The sequence below is a fragment of the Tursiops truncatus genome, chromosome 5, assembly GCF_011762595.2.
Source record: "Tursiops truncatus isolate mTurTru1 chromosome 5, mTurTru1.mat.Y, whole genome shotgun sequence".
NCBI classification, from domain to species: domain Eukaryota; kingdom Metazoa; phylum Chordata; class Mammalia; order Artiodactyla; family Delphinidae; genus Tursiops; species Tursiops truncatus.
In genome coordinates, this window is record NC_047038.1 from 130,086,782 (window position 1) to 130,108,970 (window position 22,189).

General features: G+C 42.6%; 3 protein-coding genes and 1 long non-coding RNA gene across 6 annotated transcripts in view; 2 read left to right on the top strand and 2 right to left on the bottom strand.

Moving 5' to 3' along the window:
- LOC141278827 (uncharacterized) overlaps window positions 1-5,351 on the bottom strand; it is a 44,429-nt gene extending 39,078 nt beyond the window's left edge. The window contains exons 1-2 of the long non-coding RNA XR_012332184.1: window positions 5,203-5,351; window positions 2,443-2,637 (exon numbers count right to left, since the gene is read on the bottom strand). This is a non-coding gene — a long non-coding RNA (uncharacterized lncRNA). The remainder of the gene's footprint in view (window positions 1-2,442; window positions 2,638-5,202) is intronic.
- A 259-nt stretch (window positions 5,352-5,610) lies between these two features.
- On the top strand, window positions 5,611-7,315 carry PYURF (PIGY upstream open reading frame). The gene is made up of 2 exons (XM_004312226.4): window positions 5,611-5,813; window positions 7,174-7,315. The coding sequence occupies exons 1-2, from the start codon at window positions 5,611-5,613 to the stop codon at window positions 7,313-7,315; spliced, it is 345 nt and encodes a 114-aa protein (XP_004312274.1).
- A 96-nt stretch (window positions 7,316-7,411) lies between these two features.
- Window positions 7,412-9,398, top strand: PIGY (phosphatidylinositol glycan anchor biosynthesis class Y). Its single transcript, XM_019926411.3, has one exon. It carries the CDS (start codon window positions 7,412-7,414, stop codon window positions 7,625-7,627), a length of 216 nt encoding a protein of 71 aa, XP_019781970.1. The 3' UTR covers window positions 7,628-9,398.
- LOC101335083 (E3 ISG15--protein ligase HERC5) overlaps window positions 9,051-22,189 on the bottom strand; it is a 43,163-nt gene continuing 30,024 nt past the window's right edge. For all 3 annotated transcript variants that reach the window (XM_019926409.3, XM_019926410.3, XM_019926408.3), the window contains 6 exons: window positions 21,512-21,678; window positions 16,538-16,604; window positions 15,621-15,691; window positions 13,448-13,631; window positions 13,264-13,366; window positions 9,051-12,192 (listed from right to left, as the gene is read on the bottom strand). In XM_019926409.3, the coding sequence (XP_019781968.2) occupies window positions 11,987-12,192; window positions 13,264-13,366; window positions 13,448-13,631; window positions 15,621-15,691; window positions 16,538-16,604; window positions 21,512-21,678 (798 nt within the window). In that variant the 3' untranslated portion in view covers window positions 9,051-11,986. The remainder of the gene's footprint in view (window positions 12,193-13,263; window positions 13,367-13,447; window positions 13,632-15,620; window positions 15,692-16,537; window positions 16,605-21,511; window positions 21,679-22,189) is intronic.

Here is a 22,189-nt window from a genome sequence, read left to right on the forward strand (position 1 = left end):
CTGAAGATCAAACCTGGCCTTTTTTTTTTCGGCCGCACTGCATGGCTTGCAGGATCCTAGTTCCCTGACCAGGGATCGAACCCGTGCCCCCTGCACTGGAAGCACAGAGTCCTAACCAATGGACCACCAGGGAATTTTCCAAACCTGGCCATTTTTGTAATCAGATTTGAAAGATGGCTCATCATCTCTGCCAGCAACCTTCTATATCCTCATTGCAAAATTTAAATTTGTTTTCATGGATTAAAAGAGCTTATAAAAGGGGATTAAACGAGTGTCTCCTGAGACCTAAGTAAATAATTTGACAGTGCTACATGACCCATACTTACTGATACTCCCCCAACCCTTCCATCAGGCACAGGTATCACTCCCTCCTTTGTGTACCCGATGTACAATATAAATTCAACAAATGTTGAATAAATACACAAAAAATGCATCATATATAAACCAGGATTTTTAGTTAACGTTATCCTAGGCTGTTTACTCCATTTAAGATTATGAACTTTGGGGCTTCCCTGGTGGCGCAGTGATTGAGAGTCCGCCTGCCAATGCAGGGGACTTGGGTTCGTGCCCCGGTCCGGGAAGATCCCACATGCTGCGGAGCGGCGGGGCCCGTGAGCCATGGCTGCTGAGCCTGCGCGTCCGGAGCCTGTTCTCCGCAACGGGAGAGGCCACAACAGTGAGAGGCCCGCGTACCGCAAAAAAAAAAAAGAAAGATTATTAACTTCTTGAAAATCAGGATGATATCTTTTACACTTTTATACCTTTCTTTTTACCTCCTATTGAGAACATAGGAAGTGCTCAATAAATATACTGAATCAATAGTTTTGAAATAAAATACACATCTATCGATGATTAACCTCAAATATTAACCAGTAATATTTATATTTTAAAACTATTTTATTAAAGAAAACATTTAAAAGAGAGAAACAATTAAAGAACAAGTCAGTAATATTCCAACCACCTAAAGACAACCAATACTTGGTTTCTTTTTTTGAGAGGCCACATTTAGATAACTTTTATTACAGTACATTGCAAAAATTATTCTATTTTATTATTATTATTAATCTCTTACTGTGCCTTAATTTGTACATTAAACTTTATCATAGGCATGATGTATAGGAAAAAGCATAGTGTATATAGGATTCGGTACTATGCAGTGGCTCAGGCCTCCACTGCGTTCTTGGAACGGATCTCCCGAGCCTAAGGGGATGACTGCTATATTGACTTTAGGCCAAGGAACAGTCTGAGCAGATTTGATTTTCAGAAAAATCACACTGGAAAACAATAGGGGGGAATGAATGGAAGGGATGAGTCTGGAGGCAGGAAGGTCAGGCTGGAGGCTACTGGGATACCACAGGGGAGATGTGCTGGTGCCCTAGACCAAGCAGGGTTGATGAGAAGGAAAGAGAGCTCCACAGCTCACACTGTACAGCAGGGCTAGCCAGTGACATTGATGCCTGGGGCAGTATGACAAAACAGCATCCCTTCAAACTAATACTTTTTAAATGGACACATCTATTTAGTGGACATGGAAAGAAACAAAGTATCCATTATTAAAAACTGCATGTCCATTTCTTTACTTTTATTATGTGTATCAAAGATAACATTTCAGGGACTTCCCTGGTGGTGCAGTGGTTAAGAATCTGCCTGCCAACATAGGGGACATGGGTTCAAGCCCTGGTCCGGGAAGATCCCACATGCCGAGGAGCAACTAAGCCTGTGCAACACAACTACTGAGCCCGCGTGCTGCAACTACTAAAGCCCGCATGCCGAGAGCGCATGCTCCGCAAGAAGAGAGGCCACCACAATGAGAAGCCCACGCACTGCAACGAAGAGTAGTCCCCGCTCGCCACAACTAGAGAAAGCCCTCACGCAGCAACGAAGACCCAATGCAGCCAAAAATAAATAAATAAATAAATTTATTTTTTAAAAAAAAGGTAACATTTCAGATCCTCTGGAATCAGAACCTCTCACATGGTGACTCACTTTGTTACCCAGCCGTAAGTGATGGAGAAATTGTGCAATACTTGGTTTTCATTCTTTTTCTTTTTCCTATTCCTAAGTTTTGGTTTTAAAAATAATTGTACTCATGCATAAAATTTGTGTCCTGCTTTTTTTCACTTATTATATGTGATAACAATTTTGGTGGTGTTGTGATGAGTTTTTATTGTTAACACTGTATAATGGTGTGTCCAGAGGATAGCTCCAGCCGCTAGGATACTGTGATGTTAACTTTTTGTGTCAACTAGACTGGGCCAAGGGGTGCCCAGATTAAACATTATTTCTGGGTATGTCTGTGAGAGACAGATGAGATTAGCATTTGAATCAGTGGACTCAGTAAAACAACTCACCGCAATGTGGACAGGCATCATCCAATCCACTGAAAGTCTGAATAGAACAAAGAAGTGGAGGAAGGAGAAATTCGTGCCTTTTGCCTCCTACCTGACTGCTTGAGCTGGGACATCTGTCTTCTCCTGCCCTTGGACAGGGATTTACACCATGCACTCTGGTCCTCAGGCCTTTGGGGATTCAGATTGGACTTCACCACTGGCTTTCCTGGGTCTCCAGCCTTCAGACAGTAGATCTTAGGACTTCTCAGCTTCCATAATCACGTGAGCCAATTCCTCATAATAAACCCTATATATAGATATATATACATATACACATACAATTAATTGTTTCGCTGGAGAACTCTGACTAATCTAGACAGTTCCTGCCACATAGTGGGCATTCAATAAATTAATAACTGAATGGCAAATATTAAGAATTACACTTCTAAAATATTTACAATTTTTATAGGCGAGAAATGGAAACTTCTTTGATGTTTGACATTTGCATTACTTTACTATGGAGGATGAATATTTTTATGTGTTTATTGATCAACTGTATTTTCTCTTTTGTGATTTTTTTCATACTTTTTGTGCATTTATCCTTTGGACCCTTGATTTTAAGGAACTCATCACAACTTTATTAATAAAATTTTTGTGATTTTTGTTCCTAAAATAGATGTCATCAAATTAAGGAAAGAACTGGCAAAATAAAAGCAAATCTTTGTAATCACAGAAAGAAAAGTACAAGCAGGAATAAATGTTAGTTCAAATATTTGATGACGTCATCTAGTGGAAAAGTGATTTTAATTTCTCTCTCTGAATCAGAGATTCCCAAATTCCAATGCCCCAAATTTGGTATTCATGGGACTTTATTAAAATATATATTCTAGCCTCCCCTCTACCTGGAGATTTCTAACTCACTTAATGTGTAATAATAACCCAAGAGTTGTGTTTCAATATTATCCACACTGGAAACTCTAAAAATTCCATGTCACTTAAAATTAAGGTTTCCAGTGGTGCATTGTGCTTTCCTTTTTCATCAGAATTTTCTACAGCTTCACCACAATAAGGAATTTTGCTGCTCTGATAACATTCTTTAAATGTGTACTCTGTGCCAGCCCCTAGGCTAACGGCTTTACTTGTATTATTTGATTTAATCCCTTCAACAACTCTAACAAGGTAGGTACTATTATTATACCATTTTACCGATGAGAAGATTGAGGCAGAGAGTTTCCCAAGGTCACAGAGCTAATACGGTATGAGCCCAGAGCTCTGTGATGGGAAAGATCACAGCCCTGCCAACAGTCAAGAAAGGACTAACGGTTTTACAATTCTACCCTGTCACCTACATTCAGCTTCGTACACTACATGCAGAAATGAGTTAGATTTCTAAATTAGCGAGGGCTGTGTAGGGACATTTTGCAACTTCATGCTTATATGGTTCGGACTAATACTTCACACACTCACATGTTCCTTAAAACTTGGATGTTGATTGGGGTGTTATAAATTTGAAGATATTTTCCGTATTTTGCTGTTAGTCTCCATTTTTCCCCAATACTAATATAAATTAAACTGATCTGCTTCAAACCTTCTATGTGGATGCAAACTGAAACTAATTTATTTATAACTTGTTAGAAAACCCAGTTGATACTCATCTATCAGCCAGGTGAGGTGAGATGAAGCTAATGAAGCTTGTCTTAAGCATGGGTGTCTGGCCCTACCCACAGGGGTCCAAGGTTCTGGCCTGCACAGCCTGGCCTGGGCCCACTCAGTGCCAGCAGAAGTTCAGCTCTGTGTCCCCATACCTCGCTGAAACTTACCTTTCCTACAGTTCACTCCTTCCCTAGGTATCAACTAACTACACCTGAAAAATTAATTCCTACTACTGCCCTAGTAGGAAATAATGTGAAAGTAACGTAGGAACTTTACAACAGGCCCTCTTGAGGCTACATTCCTGACAACTGCCTATGCTGAAATCTTTTCAGCATTAGTAAACAAAAAGCATCAAATAACGTAGTGGATTTTTTTTTTAATAGAGTGAACAAACAAAATAAAAGTTTCTCTACTTTTACACTGCTGAGTGCAAGAGAAATTTGAATATATAATCTTGTATTTGTACCTCTATATTCCTCACTCCCATCCCTATCTCCGAGGAACACAAAGTGTGAAATGATAAAGACCAACGACGCGAGAAAAGTTTCAATATTTAGCGAAACAAAGGGAAAAGAATGATGACTAACAAAGAATCTCCTAGTATACTGAACTAGGAAGAACAGAGAAAATAAAAGTAGATAACATTAACTGAGCATTAATTTGTCCCAGGCACTTTTCTAAATGCTCTTTGCATGCATTAGCACATTTTAATCCCCAGGAGGGAATTTCATGAGGTAGGTACAATTATTAATCTTATTACACAGATAAGGAAACTGAGTAGTTAGGTCATTTGCTGGAGTTGTGGAACTAGTAAACTACGCACCCCAGAGCCCTAGCACTTATTTACTGCACTATAATAAAGAGATAAAACGTGCATTATTTTCTTGGAGAGTCAGAGGCAAACGGGGGGCGAAAAACCCATTGAATGGATCACTCGTTTAACTAATAGACGCAGTTATTGAGAGTCCTTGCTGTTTCCAAGCTCATTTATAAAAGCAAATTAGGTGTGCTATTATTATTACGCCATAGAGTTCACGATGAGTCCCACAGGGTAAGAATCTGCACATCTTAGAGGTAAAGAGGACTAGTCATTCTTTTCAGGTCCTTAAATGTTTTTAAATGAAAGGAGAAGAAAAAAAAAAGAAAAAGTCCAAAAGATGCTACAGGAACTGTGGTATAGTAAAGATTTACATAAAACAAAGTAATGTTTTTAACATACCCAACAGGACAGTGTGTTTGAAACCTCATTTTGGTGATAACCACGTAGGTCCAAGTGTAACACTGTGACTCTGAAGTAGGCCACTGGCTTCCTGGCAACCCTGCGATAGGCTCTGGTGAAAACTCAAGACACCCTGCCCCCCTCCCCGCCTTAAGCACCGGTTTTGTTTGCAACGCAAACGCGCAGAAGCTGCACGCCGCGCTCTCAACTACCGAGCGGTGTCGCAGCAAAAGCAGTCGGGTCCGGAGGGTCCTCGGAACCAAAGCGCTGGCCTCCACCTGTCAGGGGCAGCGTTTCCGGAGCACCGGGGAGGCGGGGCCTGGCCGCTGGGGCTGGACTCCCGGGCAGCGCCTGCAGCGGCGCGGGTGGTCACGGGCGCGCAGTGGCCCGGTCGCGGGCTGCCAGGCCATGCCGCGCGCAGTTTGCGGCCGGCTCGCCTCAGCGCTGCGGGGGACACGCGCACAGCCGCCCGCGGTCGCCCAGAGGTGTGTGCACGCGTCGGTGTCGCGGCCGTCCCCAGACCAGAGCGAGCGGACGCGGAAACCGCCCCGCGCCTTCGACCCAGCGCTGCTGGAGTTCCTGGTGTGCCCGCTCTCCAAGAAGCCGCTCCGGTGAGGTTCGCCCGCGGCGGGTTTTCCGTCGCGGCCTCCCGTCGCGGGGAGGGGGGCGGGTGGACTGCCGCCGAGCAGCCCTGGCAGGTCACTCCGGGCATGTTCTTGGCTGCCATTCCTTGGCCCCGGGGTCTCCCGCGGCGTGGGGAGGGGAGGCGGGAGGCCGGCGGCGCGCCGAGCCCCAGGCCTCCCAAACCGAACCGCTGACTCGCCGGCGCGGGCCAGAGCGCGTGTCGGTTCTGCCCTGGCCGCGCCTTAGAATCGCCAGGGCCCCTTTTTTTAAAATGCAGATTTCCAGGCACCCCAGGGCGGGTCGAATCGTTCGGAAGGCCCGCGGGCGGGGCTTGAGCAATGGCGCATTTTCTTAAAAGGACGCGAAGGGTTTCTCACGGAGAGCCGGGTTTATGAGTTCGTAGGACTCAAGACTAGTCCACGGCGTTCCGATTTTTAAGCCAAGGCGATGAAAAATGCAGTGGCCTCCAGAGTCTTGTGAAAACGCCGTGTACGGCCTTAAGCATGTAAGCGAGGGGTGCCGCCTTTTTTTGGCTTTCAGTTCTTGACTAGATGGCTTTTGTAAAGGCCTTCTTAACCTTTAACGTAGTCGTTAGGGTGAACACGCTACCGTGCCAGGCTGCTGACTCGGAACCCTGACACCAGGAAACACCGAAATGGCATCAGCGGTAGTCTTGGGGTGGCAGATTGCTAGTAATCTTTATCTTCATCTTTTTAAATTTCTCTTTCAGGGTTTTTCTCATAACGAACATATGACTCATTCAGTTTCCTTAAACCTTGAAATTACCATTTGATCTCCCTCTTAGCTAATTGCGTAAACAGCTCACTTGCAGATAACGCTGCGTTCCGGAGTTTCCTCATTTCTGCACTCTCATCTCTCTCACACTTCTGTGTGTTTCGAGTTTTCAGTGGTTTCCTTTTAATGGATCCATAAGGCTGCTCTATTAAGCATGTACTATAAAATGAAGAAGTTGAAATTTCCTGTAGGGTCTGTTCCAGTAGTAAATGAAGGGGGATTGTTTGGGGGTTGAAAAAAGTAATGAAGGAAGATTTGGATGGAAAGGGCAAATCTTTTCTGACTGGTATTTTTAAAAACTGAGGCATGGCTTGGGACTAAAGTGAAAATGAGAGAAACTGACTAAAATGGGAACAATTAAGAGATTCATTTTCTAAGAGAAATGGTTCGATGATCTATTACTGCTTTTAGAATGAAAAGCAGTCTAATTCTGCTTTTCTGGGATTAACTCTTATGTTAAGAACTGGATAAACGTTACTGTTTATTGAACATCAAGCTCTTCCAAGCATTCTGTTCTCCACGATTCATTTTGTTTTTCTTTCTCCCCCTCAGATATGAAGCATCGACAAATGAATTGATTAACGAAGAGTTAGGAATAGCCTATCCAATTATTGATGGGATTCCTAATATGATACCACAGGCAGCTAGGATGACACGTCAAAGTAAGAAGCAAGAAGAAATGGAGCAGCAGTAGATCATACTTAAAAACGACAACACACACAACTAACTTTTCTAAATACCACCCACCTTTTAAGAAGTCAGAGTGGCGGGTAATAAGTGGAGGAGAAGAATGTTTCTGTCTCTTCCTACGTTGACTGTCCTTATTCCACTGGTCTCGTTAGCAGGGCTGTTGTACTCGGCCTCCGTGGAAGACAGCTTCCCACAGGGCTGCACTAGCACAGCCAGCCTGTGCTTCTACAGTCTGCTCTTGCCGATCACCATACCCGTCTATGTGTTCTTCCACCTTTGGACTTGGATGGGTATTAAACTCTTCAGGCATAATTAATCCAGCCAGAGCCAAGATGGTGTATCCTCGTGATATGCTTGACTGTCTGCCTCTGAAAGCCCAACTACCTGGAAATACTGGACACCCACTGAATTTGCACGAAAGATGCTTTGCCTGGCTTCTGTCGGGGGTTTAGGACTAGGGGAGGCCTAAGCTGCAGAGGCTTCTTGATTGTACTTTGGTTCTGCCCTTGTTTTTTGAAGGTTCTCATGTATACCTGGGGTATCAGGAGAAACATTTCAGCAAAGTGTCTCATTGGAAATTAATAGCCCCAGCCATCATCTGATGACTTTATTTCTTATCCCATTCATAATTAAAAGTTAGTAATTTGAAATCTTACACGTTTATTTTACATTCAGAGTCTGGTCACATGTTAAGGATGACTGAAATAATTCCAGAGGCGCTCTGTTGGGGCAGCTGTAGAGAAATGCATTTGAACTAATGTGGTATAAAACTGTCATAAAATGGAAACCATGTATTTGCCAAAATTCGGAGGTTGTAAAATTACCTTCATTTCTTTGGCATCACATGCTTACATTAATAATAATATATTGACATTTCCCATAAAACAATTTGTAGTTTTGTGGGGTTTTTATCCCCTTTGGTCACTAGAGTGTGAGTCTAAGGAAGAGAAAATGTAAAATATTCTAAATTTTAAACTTAGAATTTTAGAGAGACACATAATAGCCAAAATAGAATAATTTCCCAGGAAAGTATGTGCCCCTGGAGGTAGAGGTGGGGTTGAAAGATGTGCAAATAGCTGATTATGTCCTATTGAGTTGAGGGCTACGTTTTGAGGCACATTTCAGTTTATTTTCCTGCCACAGGAGACCTATTTAAATAGCACTACTGAGGGCATGAGCATTTTACACATTAATAGTTCCTGATTTTCCAGAACTTTCAACAAGATTGATTAGTACAATAACTCTTTCAGAAGTGTAACATAAATATTTCAGTAGTTACCCTTAAGAAACCTAAGAACTGAATATAACCTTAACTGATTCTTAATAGAACCTTAAAGTAGTTTAACAGAACCTTTAGATAGTGATTCTTCCCCTTCAAAAGACAAAACAAGAGGTTGGATGTGTTTCCTGTTGCATTAATTCAATGTATATACTGTAGTACAAGTCATGTTTTAAAAACTATGGCAAGGACTTCCCTGGTGGCACAGTGGTTAAGAATCCGCCGGCCAACGCAGGGGACACGGGTTCGAGCCCTGGTTCGGGAAGATCCCACATGCCGCGGGGCAACTAAACCCGTGCGCCACAATTACTGAAGCCCACCCACTCTAGGGCCTGCGTGCCACAACTACTGAGCCCACGTGCTGCAACTACTGAAGCCTGCATGCCTAGAGCCCGTGCTCCACAAGAGAAGCCACCGCAATGAGACGCCTACGCACCGCAACGAAGAGTAGCCCCCGCTCGCTGCAACTAGAGAAGGCCAGTGCGCAGCAATAAAGACCCAATGCAGCCAAAAAAACAAAAAAAAATCTCCTCTATGGCAATATACAAATAACAAGGAAGACAACAGAGGTATGCATCATTTCCTGAAATGGCATTGTTTTTCTTTTTAATTTGCCCTAAATCTCACTATGGTCAGTGTAAATGAAAGAATTTTGCTGATAAAACAAGCACTGTGTTCTGAAATCGACTGGCAATGATCACGATTCTGTGACTATACTAAGTCCATTGAGTTGTACAATGTACGTGGCTGAATGATATGTTATGAGACTTGTACATCAATAAAGCTGTTACCAAAAACCCCAGAAAAACGGTATCTGTATGTTCGGCATAAGGTTCAGTGGTTCCGAGTCACTTGCTGGAGTCAAGTGTTAGAGACACGGACAAGAATGGAATATAGGTCTGCTGAATTTTGTCTACCACATGGTGCTGCTTCCAGTGGCCCCCTGAGATACGACACACTTTCTTGGGAAGTCTCCAGCAGTTTTCTCACGTTCCTTTCCTAAGTTCCTCACAAGCACATCATCCTTGCTTTCTGTCCGTTATGGGGATTCCTGCACCAGCTTCCCGTTACAGAATGCCACGCACATCATGACACTGACCTCACCACCTACAGCTGTCGCAGTGTAAACCCACCGTGAGAAATACGGCCTGATTCTTTCACTAACTGGGACTTCTCCCCACTCTTCCTCCCCAATAATTAGCCGACTCCACAGTGGCAGGGACCTCCTGCCTCCCCAGAGCCTCTCAGCAAGACTACCTTGCCTACTGTCCTCACCGCATCACTGTCGGGGGCCATCTTTAGCCACCTTGTGAATAAACTCCTTCCCACCAGCTTTCTAAGAGGGGTTTTCCACCCTGAGGGAGCAAGAAAGGACTGGTCACGACCTACTTTCCCTCTTCATTTTCTTCCATTCCTGCAGAGTGGGCTTTTAAGGAAGGCTCTTTGAACTTCAGACTCTGCATCTGTGACATGGAAGTTGTCACAGACCTGGTGGGAGTTTTACGTGAGGCAGGAAATAAGAAATTACATGGTACAGCCAAGAGCCATAGTAGAGTCTCACTGTGTGTGGAAAGGGGACAGGCGTTTTGTGCCACTTACTGGAATGCTCCATTTGGAAGTGACTGCTATCTTCTGCACCAGCCACTAGGTGGCACTTCCAGCTAACTCCTGGGACCACGGGCAGCTAAGCTCTGGGAAGGAAACTGAAAGAAGACTGTAGTTGGGGAATTCTGAGCTAGGTAGCCATATTCCACAAACTTATTAATTCACTCTCATGGCATCTACTAGACAGGCCTGACAGCTGCAGCGAATCCTGAGAAACGACTGGGAATAACCCAGACAGAGGAGGAGGTGGAACTGAAGACAGGAGGTGAGGAAGCAGGAGGGGTGCAGGTGGGGTGAGCAGAGGGTTCCAGGCAGAAGAAAAACCATGTGTGAAAACACAGGAAGGAGTCTGCAGCCTGTTCAGGAAACTGAGCTGGTTACAAACGACAAGAATGGGGTACACTGTGTATGCAGGGCTGTGGGGGAGACCAGGAGGCACGTCGGGATGGATTTGGGAACTAGAATGACAGTGTTAATGAGAACGGACGTTATTGCTTGATTTGAAAATTGTTTTGATATATGCAGCTGATATGGCTCTTCTTCCCAGAAAAAGGAAAAAAAAAGCACATGCAAACTTGCAGAGGTTTTGTGTGTCATGGACCCCCGGGGTGACACGTGCTCAAATCTGCACCAATACATTAGCCACCAGTCACATGTAGATACTCAGTACTTGAATTTTCAATCTCATTTTAGCTAAATAGCCATACACTGGACAGCACAGTTCTACACTTTTTCTGCCGCTACTACCAACAAAAGTTTTCTCTCTTCAAAATTCTTCAACAGCTAAACCTTAACTACAGCAGGGGTCCATCTTATTCAACGGCGCAGATCTAGATTTCTAGCCTCACGGAAAGTTCTACTGGACAGTGTTGGTCTAGATACAAGGAGACCAGTTGAGAGACAACCGCAGCGATGGAAGAGATGGTGAGAGCCTGAACTAAAGCACTGGCAGTGGGCTTAGAGGGAGATGAGAATTAGAATTGTCAAAACCTGACTGATACTTTTAACATAGGGAGGGAAGGAGAGGGTGGAAAGGAAGATGGCGGTAGGAGGGATCGGTGGTACCATTCCAAGCTGAGTACAGGAAGATGGCCATCTTCTTCTTGAACACGCTGCGATGAAGGAGCTGAGAGGCATGCAGGTAGACACAGGCCACGCAGAACGATGGCTGCAGTGCTGGACTCTAATCAGTTCCTGTCAGGCAAAGAGAGAGAGAGATCTGGGTACCATCAGCATGGAAGTCATAACTGACTCCATGGCGACGACGAGTACGTGCAGACTGGGAAAAGACGCCCACGCTAGCACTTCAGGCTTTAGGTCGAGGGAGTGTAAGAGAAACATGCAAAGGAAATGAGGAAGCAGCAAAGAAAAAAGAAAGCCTAGCAGTTCATGAGAGTTTTGAGGAGAAAGCAGTCAACAGTTTCAAATGCAATAAATACCTTTAAGATGGAAACGGGCAAGTTTCCATTGAAATTTGCAACAAGAAGTCATTTGTGACTTTTACTAGAGCAGTGTGAGAGGGAGAGCCACCACGTCAGCCCCTGGACGCACCACCCAGACGTTTATGAGGTAAGAAAATCCCTTCCGTCTCACTTGATGCACTGGGTTTCAGGGTCACCTTGTTTTAACAGCCTAATCTGTATCACTACTAATACATCTTACATGCAAAAACAGCCATTCTAAAAAAGCAGGTAAACACATTGAACAGTCGGCAAGACTTTTATGTTCACTTCTGAGTTAACTTTATTTTTGAAAATATTTCCCGAAAGGGGGAAAGCGTGAGAGGTACAGTCAGCCGAACCCTCTGTTGCTGTTGATGGCTACTTGCAGCGCTTCTTCTACTCTTTCCATTGTAGAGTATTTAGGGAGGTAGAGGACACTGAAACACGTCTGTGCCCTTATGGGATCTTTCTCATTCAAATCTTCAGGACAGCGAAATGTTATTTTCATGTTCTTTAAGCCTATTAATTGAATTCTGTCCGTTCCTGTAAGAAACGCTACAAAAGAAGAATCAAAATGAGTCATCTGCTTCACAGAGACCAAAATTTACAGAGAGAAAAATGTGTTTGTTCAGAGACACTAATTGAGGGCCCCTGGGCAGAGTCCTACATTGGACTGCATTGGGGACCACTGTTAGCACAAAGTCTGACACAGTCACCGCCCTCAAGGAGCTTACAGTCTGGCTGGGAATATCAGATTCTTGAGCAGGAAAAGACAAACGGCAAGAGAAAAATAAAAGGGTGTAAGACAGCAAACAAGGTGGCATGGAGTTAAGTACCTGCTGAGTGTAAATGCTGTGGTTCAGAGCAGGGAGAGAGAATCAGGCTGGGATGACCGGGAAGGCTTCCGAGAGTTCGGAATGAAGCTGAACCTTTAAAGGAGGGAAAGGTTTAGAGAGGCCACAAGGAGGCAGGTGAAGGTTCAAGGAACGGAAGGAGAAAGCTGGAGGTGGGAGGTGCAGAGTAGGCTCTGGAATGTACAGACAAGGGGACTGTTCGGCTGGAACAAAGATTTCCTATAAGCGTTAAGACTGGAGAGTTAGGTTGGGCTTCTGGAGAAGTCTGAATACTTTCCAACACCCATGTTATCCACAGAAAAAAGAATGAGCAGATAAACGTTTCTCAAAAATAAACTAAGGAAGTTGAGTAAGAAAATGAGAGAGGAAGTCTTTAGACAGGTCTCAGGAAAAGCACCGAGTAGGCATAAAACTGAGCTCAAAGTCTGAAGCTGAGGTAAAGGAGTGGACACAAATGACGGTACACAGCCTGGCTCATCCCACAGGGCCTGGGTAACTGAATGGTGACTCAACTACAGGAGAAGCCTCAATATTTAGCTCAAAGAAAAGAAGAAAAATTTAGCAGCAAGGCAGAATTGAAAATGACAGGAGAAAGACCTATATTCACATTTGTTTTTTGATGTTGGGACAACCTGGCATAAAGGACCTTCCACTGGGCTAGGAGTGGCTCTGACAGCATGATTTGTTGCAAATGGTACCCATGACACACAAGATTTCCTCACCTCACAGAAAAGACACGAGATTATAGACCTCCTCCTGATGCAGTACTCACCAAGGAATTTTTTCTTTTCCTCCGAAGTCAATTTGTGTAAAGCCTTCCAAAACATCACTATGGTGGGATGTGAACTGTCATATCCTTGTTCGTAACGTGCATTCTAGAGAAAATGAAAAAAAAAAAAATTCAGGAAATAAACAAACAAAATTGTAATTCAAACCACTTGGCCTTTAAGAGGTACCTTTTCAAATGTTTCCCAGTCGTAATCTGTATTTCCAATAATCACGTCCTTGAGTTCTTCCGGATGGAAAAATTCAATAATCTCCTTGTCGCACACTTTGTAAAATCCTCTTTGAAACTCTTCATAAACCGCCTTTACAGAGATGTTGAAGATGTAACTGACATACTTAGAAACATAGTCTCTCCTTTAATGAAACGAAAGATGATTTCAGGTTACTGCACTATCCTGAACAAAACTGGGGGAGGGGGTGAAAAGGATGATAGAAATAAAGTAAGAGACAGTGGCCTTGGGGTCCTCCTGGCAGCTGCTGCAAAACCTTCCCCAAACAAGGGGAAGGCGGCCACCTGTGTTGCCGGTGTGCAGCCCCCTGATTCTCGAAGGAGGGTCTGCAGCGCCACGAGGGGGCTTGAGACATCCACCGGCGTGTTAGTCTTGAATAAAGCACGAGAGCTTTGCAAGTCCAGCTGGGGCGGTGCCCCTTCACAGAGATTCAGGGCTAGCCTGGTGACTGAAGGCCTAAGGTCTGGAATTCTCCTCTTGGAGAAGTGCTGTTGGGATGGCTGGTGTGCCTGGGTAATGGTTCCTGCCACTGCAACAACAGGCTGGGACAAGAAGTGGAGAGCAGCGTGCCTTCTACCCGGGGACTCTGAATTCTGCTGACACAAAGGATGTCCTCCATCTGGTGCTGGACAGATCCTAGGAACTTTACATCTCTCCTGCATGAACCCATGTGAGCAGCTGTCAACCTCTGGGGGATGGGGGGAGGGGACTGCCTAGAAATTTGGGGGCCAAAATGAATTAGGTGGCCTTTACTTGGTCTTATCAAAAGGATACCAATAAAATATTCTAAAGCAGAAAAAAAAAGTAAGAGCTAGAACATCTAATAACGGGGTGCTTACCATGTGCCATGAACTGTTAGAGCTGTTTTTTTCATGTATTGTCTTATTTAATCTTCGTAAAACTCTGCAAGGCAGGTTCTTATGGCATTTTGGTAAAGAGGAAAAGAAACTGAGACACAGTGAAGGTACGAGATTGCTCAAAGTCACACAGTTAAGAGAACTGACAGATAAGAAGAGAAAAATTTTGGAAGAATAAAACCGTCCCTGTTATCTCTGGAGAATGGGCTAGGGAGACAGGGGAAACTTCCTATTTTATACTCTTTTGTATTGTCTGAATTTGTCAGAGTGAGTAATTATTTGTGCTTAAACACAAACAAAGAGGAGATTTATACATCTAGTTATAATGGAGTAGCTTGTAGCAAATGTTCCCAGCGATAAGAACTAGAAAAACCCAGGTAATATACAGAAGCACATCTAGCTCCAGGTTTCCAAATCTAAGTCAAGATTCAAGAGGGCCTCTGGACTAAGAGACAAGGGAAGCTCCCCGAGGTGAGCCCAGCACTTAGCTTGCAGTTTCTGCCTTTGGGCACATTTGCCAATTCTTTCAGGGAAAGGGGCCAGGCATTCAATAATACTATGGACAAATTGGGGTATCGTCATAAAATACACCACAGAGCTAGAAATGTTCCATTTCTTGATCTGAATGCTTCTAATTTTGAACTTGTCTGTATGTTATAATACCAAGTTTTTTAAAATAAAGAATGCTCACTCGATATTTCTTTGCCACTCTGACCAACTATCAGGGGAGCGTTCTATCATCGCAAGCTCTATGGCTCTAAATGGCATCCCATAAAGTATTGGGAAGTCAAGATACCACAGTAACATCTAATAATATTAACAAAACTAAGCGCCTGCTGTGGACCAGACACCACTGTGGACAACTCCAGGCACTGGATAAACAACGGTGAGCAAGACAGACCAAGACCCTGCCATCACGCAGCTCCTCAGAGCTACGGAAACACTGATAAGGAAACAAGCAAAAATCCTCAAGGTAGGTAACGTGTGACGTGAAAAGGTAAGGGGAATAAAGAGAGAGAGCTCAGTGGTATAATCCTAGACAGGAAGATGAGGGAAGGCCTCTCCAAGAAAGCCATTTCCTTCCCAGCCAGCATACGAACCCTAGGAGACACACACATACATACAACATGAACTGACTCTCTGCCTTTTCGGAAAATGATTGAGAAAGGAAGATAATAATTACAAGGAATTTTTAGAGCCCAGCGAAATAAATGCAGTGTATACACAAAACAAATACTTCACTTCTTTGTACCTACTTGTTAGCGTGGTCGACAGTTATGTGACTTCCGTTAGGAATTAAGTCTACGTCATGTTTGTCCCAATGCACCTGTAACCACAAACGAACTCAGTATCTCCGAGACAATCCCGAACAATATACTATCAACAAAAACACTCTGGAGCATACCTCTTTTCCTCAAACCAGCAAGGTGGTAAAAAATTACCACCTTTACCATGCAGAACGAAAACTAAGTTTCTAAAAGAACTTGAATTATCTATTTTAACTGATCATATTGAATAAATTAATCGGACAGTTGCCATAGCTCAGCATTCACTTTACACACTACAGACCTAGTATGGTAGGTTTGCAAAACGTGGCCAGATTCCTCCCATCCTGCTATTTACGCAACGTGATTCTGCAACACCTCCCATCAAGAGGGCGAGTCTATTTCTTCGGCTCCCGAGTCCGAGCGTGGCCACGTGAAGTACTTTAGCCCACGGGACCTGACAGGAGCAAAAGCTTGAAGAGCAGCTGGTGTGCCGGGGCTCGCCATCTCCTACTCGCCATGACCCTGCGACCACTCGTGAAGAAGCCTCAGCTAGCCTACTGGAGGACAAAAGGCCACTAGAACAGAGACAGCTGTTCCAGCTGACACCCCCTCAGCCATCCGGCCTGCTGGCCACCAGGTGTGTAAGCAAGGCCACTGTGGGCCAGGCAGCCCGCCAGGTCAGCCCAGTCCAGACACCCACAGAATCGTGTCTGCTGCTTTAACCCACTAAGCTTAGGCGTTGTCTGTTCCTTGGTAAGATCTAACTGATACACCCAGCTCATGAAAAATGAGGAAGAACACCTTCTGTACTAGCTTAATTCCGTGTGGTTTTTTATTAAAGGTAAGTATAAAAAAGGTTCATCCGATGAAATAGGAGCTGTAATTTGATTTTTACTGTTACTCACATTAAAATGGATGTGGAATACTTCTCCAAGGTCATCGCCTTCATCATCCAGAAGGGTCTGCAAGCTCCTGAAGAACAAATGATTTTATTCTTCAGATGTCAATAATCATGATGGCTAGAAACATCATCTAAAACAAATGTCAAGGGCACGCTTATTCCCAAGGTGGGAGGTCAGGTTCAGTTCACAGAACCTGCTTCTGTGTACTGAGACTCTAACTCGGGCCTGACCTCAGCCGAAAGTGTGACATTTGGAGGTTTATTTGCAATTCTGCAGGCTCCTCACACAATTCCCAGCTCTCTTCCCTCCACCCTATCCGGCTCACCCAGTGACAGCAGGTTCCTAATTCAGAGAAGGATCACTAACATGCTTATTGATTCTGAAACTCATTCACACTGGTGTTACCTTTCTTTAAGCTTTTAATAAACATTACTTACAGAATAATAGATTTCCTTTTAATTATCAGGTATCACTTGAAATTTTTAGGAGTGGGTGGGTCAAAGGGCCTTCTCTATACCTCCTGTCCCAATATCTTCAAGCTTAAGACAGACCTGAAATTTGACCACCTTAACTGTGTCAAGGCATCTGTGAGAACAGAGGTTACATCAGAATGGAGAGCAGCCTGTCTTTATATTTCCACCTTTATAAGTACTTTTATTTTTCTTAATTTTTTATTTTTTGGCCAGGCCACGCAGCATGCGGGATCTTAGTTTCCCCGACCAGGGATCGAACCTGCGTGCCCTGCACTGGAAGCACGGAGTCTTAGCCACTGGACTGCCAGAGAAGTCCCTATAAATACTTTTAAAGTAATACAAGGCATACTATATTATGTGCTCCCTCACTCATTTATTCATTCAACAAACATTTATTAAGTATCTGGTATGGCAGGGATAAGGGACGTAAAGCTGAGAGTAAGACATTATTATTGATTAAATCCTGAGACTTACAGGTAAGATATGCTGATAAAAATCTTACTACAGTGCTGTCAGCTATGTGCAGCTAGGAACGATGTAAATGGTACAGGTACAACTTGGGAGAGCTTGGTTAACTCCTTCTGAAGGGATGCGTGTCATCGGGGAAGACCTCTGGGAGAAGGTGGAATCCAAGTTGATTCCTTTTCCCTGCTGGATTTTTTATTACCATATTGTGCCAAAATGTTGGATCCTTTTTTCTTTTTTTTTTTGGCCATGCCACGTGCCACATGGCTTGTGAGATCTCAGTTCCCCGACCACGGACTGAACGCAGGCCACGGCGGTGCAAGTGCCAAGTCCTAACCACTGGACCGCCAAGGAATTCTCTAAAATGCTGGATCTTTTATTATGGTATCACGATAAAAACAGACCATGTTTAACTGTGCTTTGGGGGGGTTGAGGGAAAGTAATGGGAACCCAGCTGACAAAACTGGATTCATCATAAACTTGGTTCAAGATACTTTGTCTTTATATGTCCCTGTACAGCTCGTTTGCTTATTTATGGGTATGTTTATGAAGAACACCTGTGAACCTGACTCCCCAAACAAGAACTAAAACATTGCCAGGATCTTATACCTACCTACAGGGGGTACCTCCCTTATCCCATTTTTCTACCACCCCCAAAATGTTATACATGTATCTACAGTTTGAAGAGTATCTTTTCTCTTTGCTAAGGTATCTCTTGATGAACAGAGAACTTCTTTCATCTTATTGCACTTAAATTTATCAATCTTTCCTTTAACGTTGGTATTTTTATGTCTTGCTTGAGAAATCCCAGTGGTGAGAAAGATAACTGTCCATATTTTCATCATCGTTGCATTCAGTATTCAAGTCCCTTATCCACACAGAGTTGATTCTATTACGTGATGTACGGTATCTGTTCTCCTTTTTTTCCCAGGTGCATTAATTGAACAGTACTTCTGTTCCCACTGATCTAATATACTACCTCTAACAAACTTCCATGTGTATAGGGTTCTATGCTCTCCTGTACCATTGGAAAGCTTGCACCAATATCATACTGCCCTAATTAATACAGCTTTCTAATGACTCTTGATATCTGCTAGGCCAAGCTCCCCATCCTTATTCACCTTGCAAATTATTTTTGGCTATTCCTGGCCCCTTGTTCATCCATATACATTTTAAATCAGCCTTTTTTTTTTTTTTTTAAGCCTGCTGGGATTAAAATAGGAGTTTTGTTGAATATAGAGATCAGGGATTCTCAAAGCATAACCAAGACCAACAATTTCTGGGAATCCCTGAGGTCTTTACAGGGGGGTCCACAAGGTCAAAACTAATTTCATAATACTACTAAGACGTTACTTGCCTCCTTCACATTCTGTCATGAGTACAGAACAGAGTTTTCCAGAGGCTATGTGACAGCTAACAGAATGAGCATGTATTCCTGTATTTAAAACATTTATCACTTTTAATTTCTAATATTATAAATACTGACAAATGTAACCGATATAAGTAAAAGCTCTTTGGGGTCCTCTCTTAATTTTTAAGAGAGTCTTAAGACCTAAAAGTTTGAGAAATGCTAATATGGATTTAGTGGTCTTTATTCAGTTTATGTATATTAAGTTATTTAGTTTATTAAATCGTCTTAGGCATAAGCATTATTTATGTCATTTTCAATGTTTTCAGCAAAAAATGACAAACTTATCTACTCCTTTCCAAATTTGGTGCTTTCAATATTTTTGTCCTTATCTTACTAGTATAATAAGTATAACGATTAATAGTTGGATTCCGGAGCCAGTGTCTGTGTTCCAACCATAGTTCTGTCACTATGGGATCTGGGGCAAGTTACCTAACTTTCTTCCCTTTCAGTTTCCTCATCTGTAAAATAGGGATAATAATAATAACAGAATCATACTACTGTTCTCATTCTTTTAGAAATCCCCACAGTATTCCATTGCATAAATATACCAAAAACATTAATTCCCTCACTGAAGAGCATTTAGGTAGTCTACATATTATAAACTATCTAATACAATGTGCGTTAGGAGACATATCTGCACGATTGCCTATTTCTAAATGTGAAATGTCTAGAGGTAGAATTGCTGGGTCAAAGCAGCAAACATGTTTTTTTTTATTCTAAGCACAGTAGTCCCCTCTTAGCCATGGTTTTGCTCTCCAAAGTTTCAGTTATCTGTGGTCTACTGCAATTTGAAAACATTAAATGGAAAACTGCAGAATAATTCATCAGTTTTAAATTGCAGGCCGTACTGAGTAGTATGATGCAATCTCTCACCATCCCTCTTTGTGCGGTAAATCATCCCTCTGTCCAGCGTATCCCACCTGTTGGGCATTCAGTAGCTGCCTCGTGACCACTGTGGCACCACAGTGCTTGCATCCACGCAACCCTTATTTTACTTAATGACGGCCCCAAAGAGCAAGAGTAGTGATGCTGGCAATTCGGATGGGCCCAAGAGAAGCCGTAAACTGTATGTTTTAAGTGAAAAGGTGAAAGTTCTCAACTTAATAAGGAAAGAAAAAATCAGACGCTGAGGTGGCTAGGACCTACAGTATGAAAGAATCTTCTATCTGGGAAACTGTAAAGAAGAAAAAAGAAATTCATGCTGGTTTGCTCTTGCACCTCCAACTGCAAAAGTTATGGCCACAGTGCATGATAAGTGCTCAGTTAGGATGGAAAAGGCATTAGATTTCCTCAGTAAGACATTTTGAGAGAGGGAAACCACATTCACATAACTTTTATTACAGTATATTATTATAATTGTCCTATTTTATTATTAGTTATTGTTAATCTCATAGTGTGCCAAATTTATAAATGAAGTTTTATCCTAAGTATGTACGTATAGGAGAAGACATGGTATATATAGCATTCGGTACTATCTACGGTTTCAGGCATCCACTGGAGGGCTTGGAACGCATCTGCTGCAGATAAGGGGGAATACTGCACTGCCATACTGCTCTCTGACAAGGAGTTACCAATTTACAATGAATTCCACTCACAATTCTTGATATCAGAGTGAACCTTCTCCCAAATCCTTGCTGACACTACGCAGCATCAGTATTTCCAACCACTGTCAATTTGAAGTCCATATTAGCCTCTCACTTTAATATGCATTCCATGATCACTTAATTTATGATTATCCGTGATCATCTTAATTTACGAACCATTTCTATTGCTTCTTTTGTAGGTTACTTTCTTGTATACTCTGTCAATTTTTCTTATGGATGTGCAGGAACGCTTTATTCAGCAGGGGTATTAACCCTTTCTATTATATGTTACCAATATGTTTTGTGAGGTGGTGGCTTGTCTTTTAACTTAGAAATAAGTTTTCATTTTAAAGAGGATGACATAAAACAACTTTTAAAATAAACATCAGGACTTCCCTGGTGGCACAGTGGTTAAGAATCCGCCTGCCAATGCAGGGGACACGGGTTCAAGCCCTGTTCTGGGAAGATCCCACATGCCATGGAGCAACTAAGCCCGTGTGCCACAACTACTGAGCCTGCGTGCCTAGAGCCCGTGCTCTGCAACAAGAGAAGCCACCACAGTGAGAAGCCCGCACACCGCAACGAAGAGTAGCGCCCGCTCGCTGCAACTAGAGAAAGCCCACGCACAGGGACGAAGACCCAACACAGTCAAAAGTAAATAAATTTTAAAAAAAACAAAACAAAAAAACAACTTTGGAAAACATGTCTCTTTAAAATAAATAAGTAAATAAATAAATAAAACGAAATAAAATAAGCATCACTTGCAGGTTTTGCACCAAGGTGTAACCTGTGCTCTGTCATGACTGTCTCTACTCAAATAAACCAAAGGTTAATGAAAACAGTGAGGACCGACTATACGAAAAACCAACTTTTCTTAATTTTAGAAAGTTCAATTATTATCTAACAATTTGACAAAGTTAGAATCAGTTTAAAACACCCAGAATGCTACTATTGAACACGAAAATACTACTGGAATGTGTGTGTTTAATTATTTATCTAAATATATGTCAGACAGGGTTCTGAAAAAGGAACTACGTTAACTTACTGTCCCAGAACAGGACTGAGTTCTTTCAAGTCTTCTAACGATGGCACTTGGTCCAAAAGTTTCTTAAACAGAGCCAGTGGGAAAGGGATGTTGGCAACATTGCGACTGAACAGGCAGAGTCCACACAGAACCCCAAAGAAGAAATAACTCTTCTTCTCAAATTTAGGCTGAAAAGAGGAAAAAAAAAAACCTTAACGTATTATGAATTTTTACCAGTACAATGGCATATTTACATTAGGTAAACCATTTCTCCCCTTTCACAAAATCAAATCACAAATTAAAACGAAAAATCTTGAGATAAGAATACTTAGGGTTTATATTCAATTATTAAGTCAATTTAAATCCCTGCCACAGTTTTGGTTACTGGAAGCATCAATAGTATGGGGGTGAGGAGACAGGAGAGATGTTGTTCAGGCGGAAAAGCTGCAATGAGTAGCAAATGAATCCTAGAGTTCAAAAGCACAGCACAGTGAGTATGGATAACGATACTGTATTACAATCATCAAACCTGCTATGGTACTAGATCTTAATTATCCACCACTGAAAAGAAATAATTATGAGATGTGATAAAGGTGCTAATTACCACTACAATGGCAATCATACTATAATATAAATATATCAAATCAACATGTGGTACACCTTAAATTTATACAATGCTATATGTCAAACATATTTCAA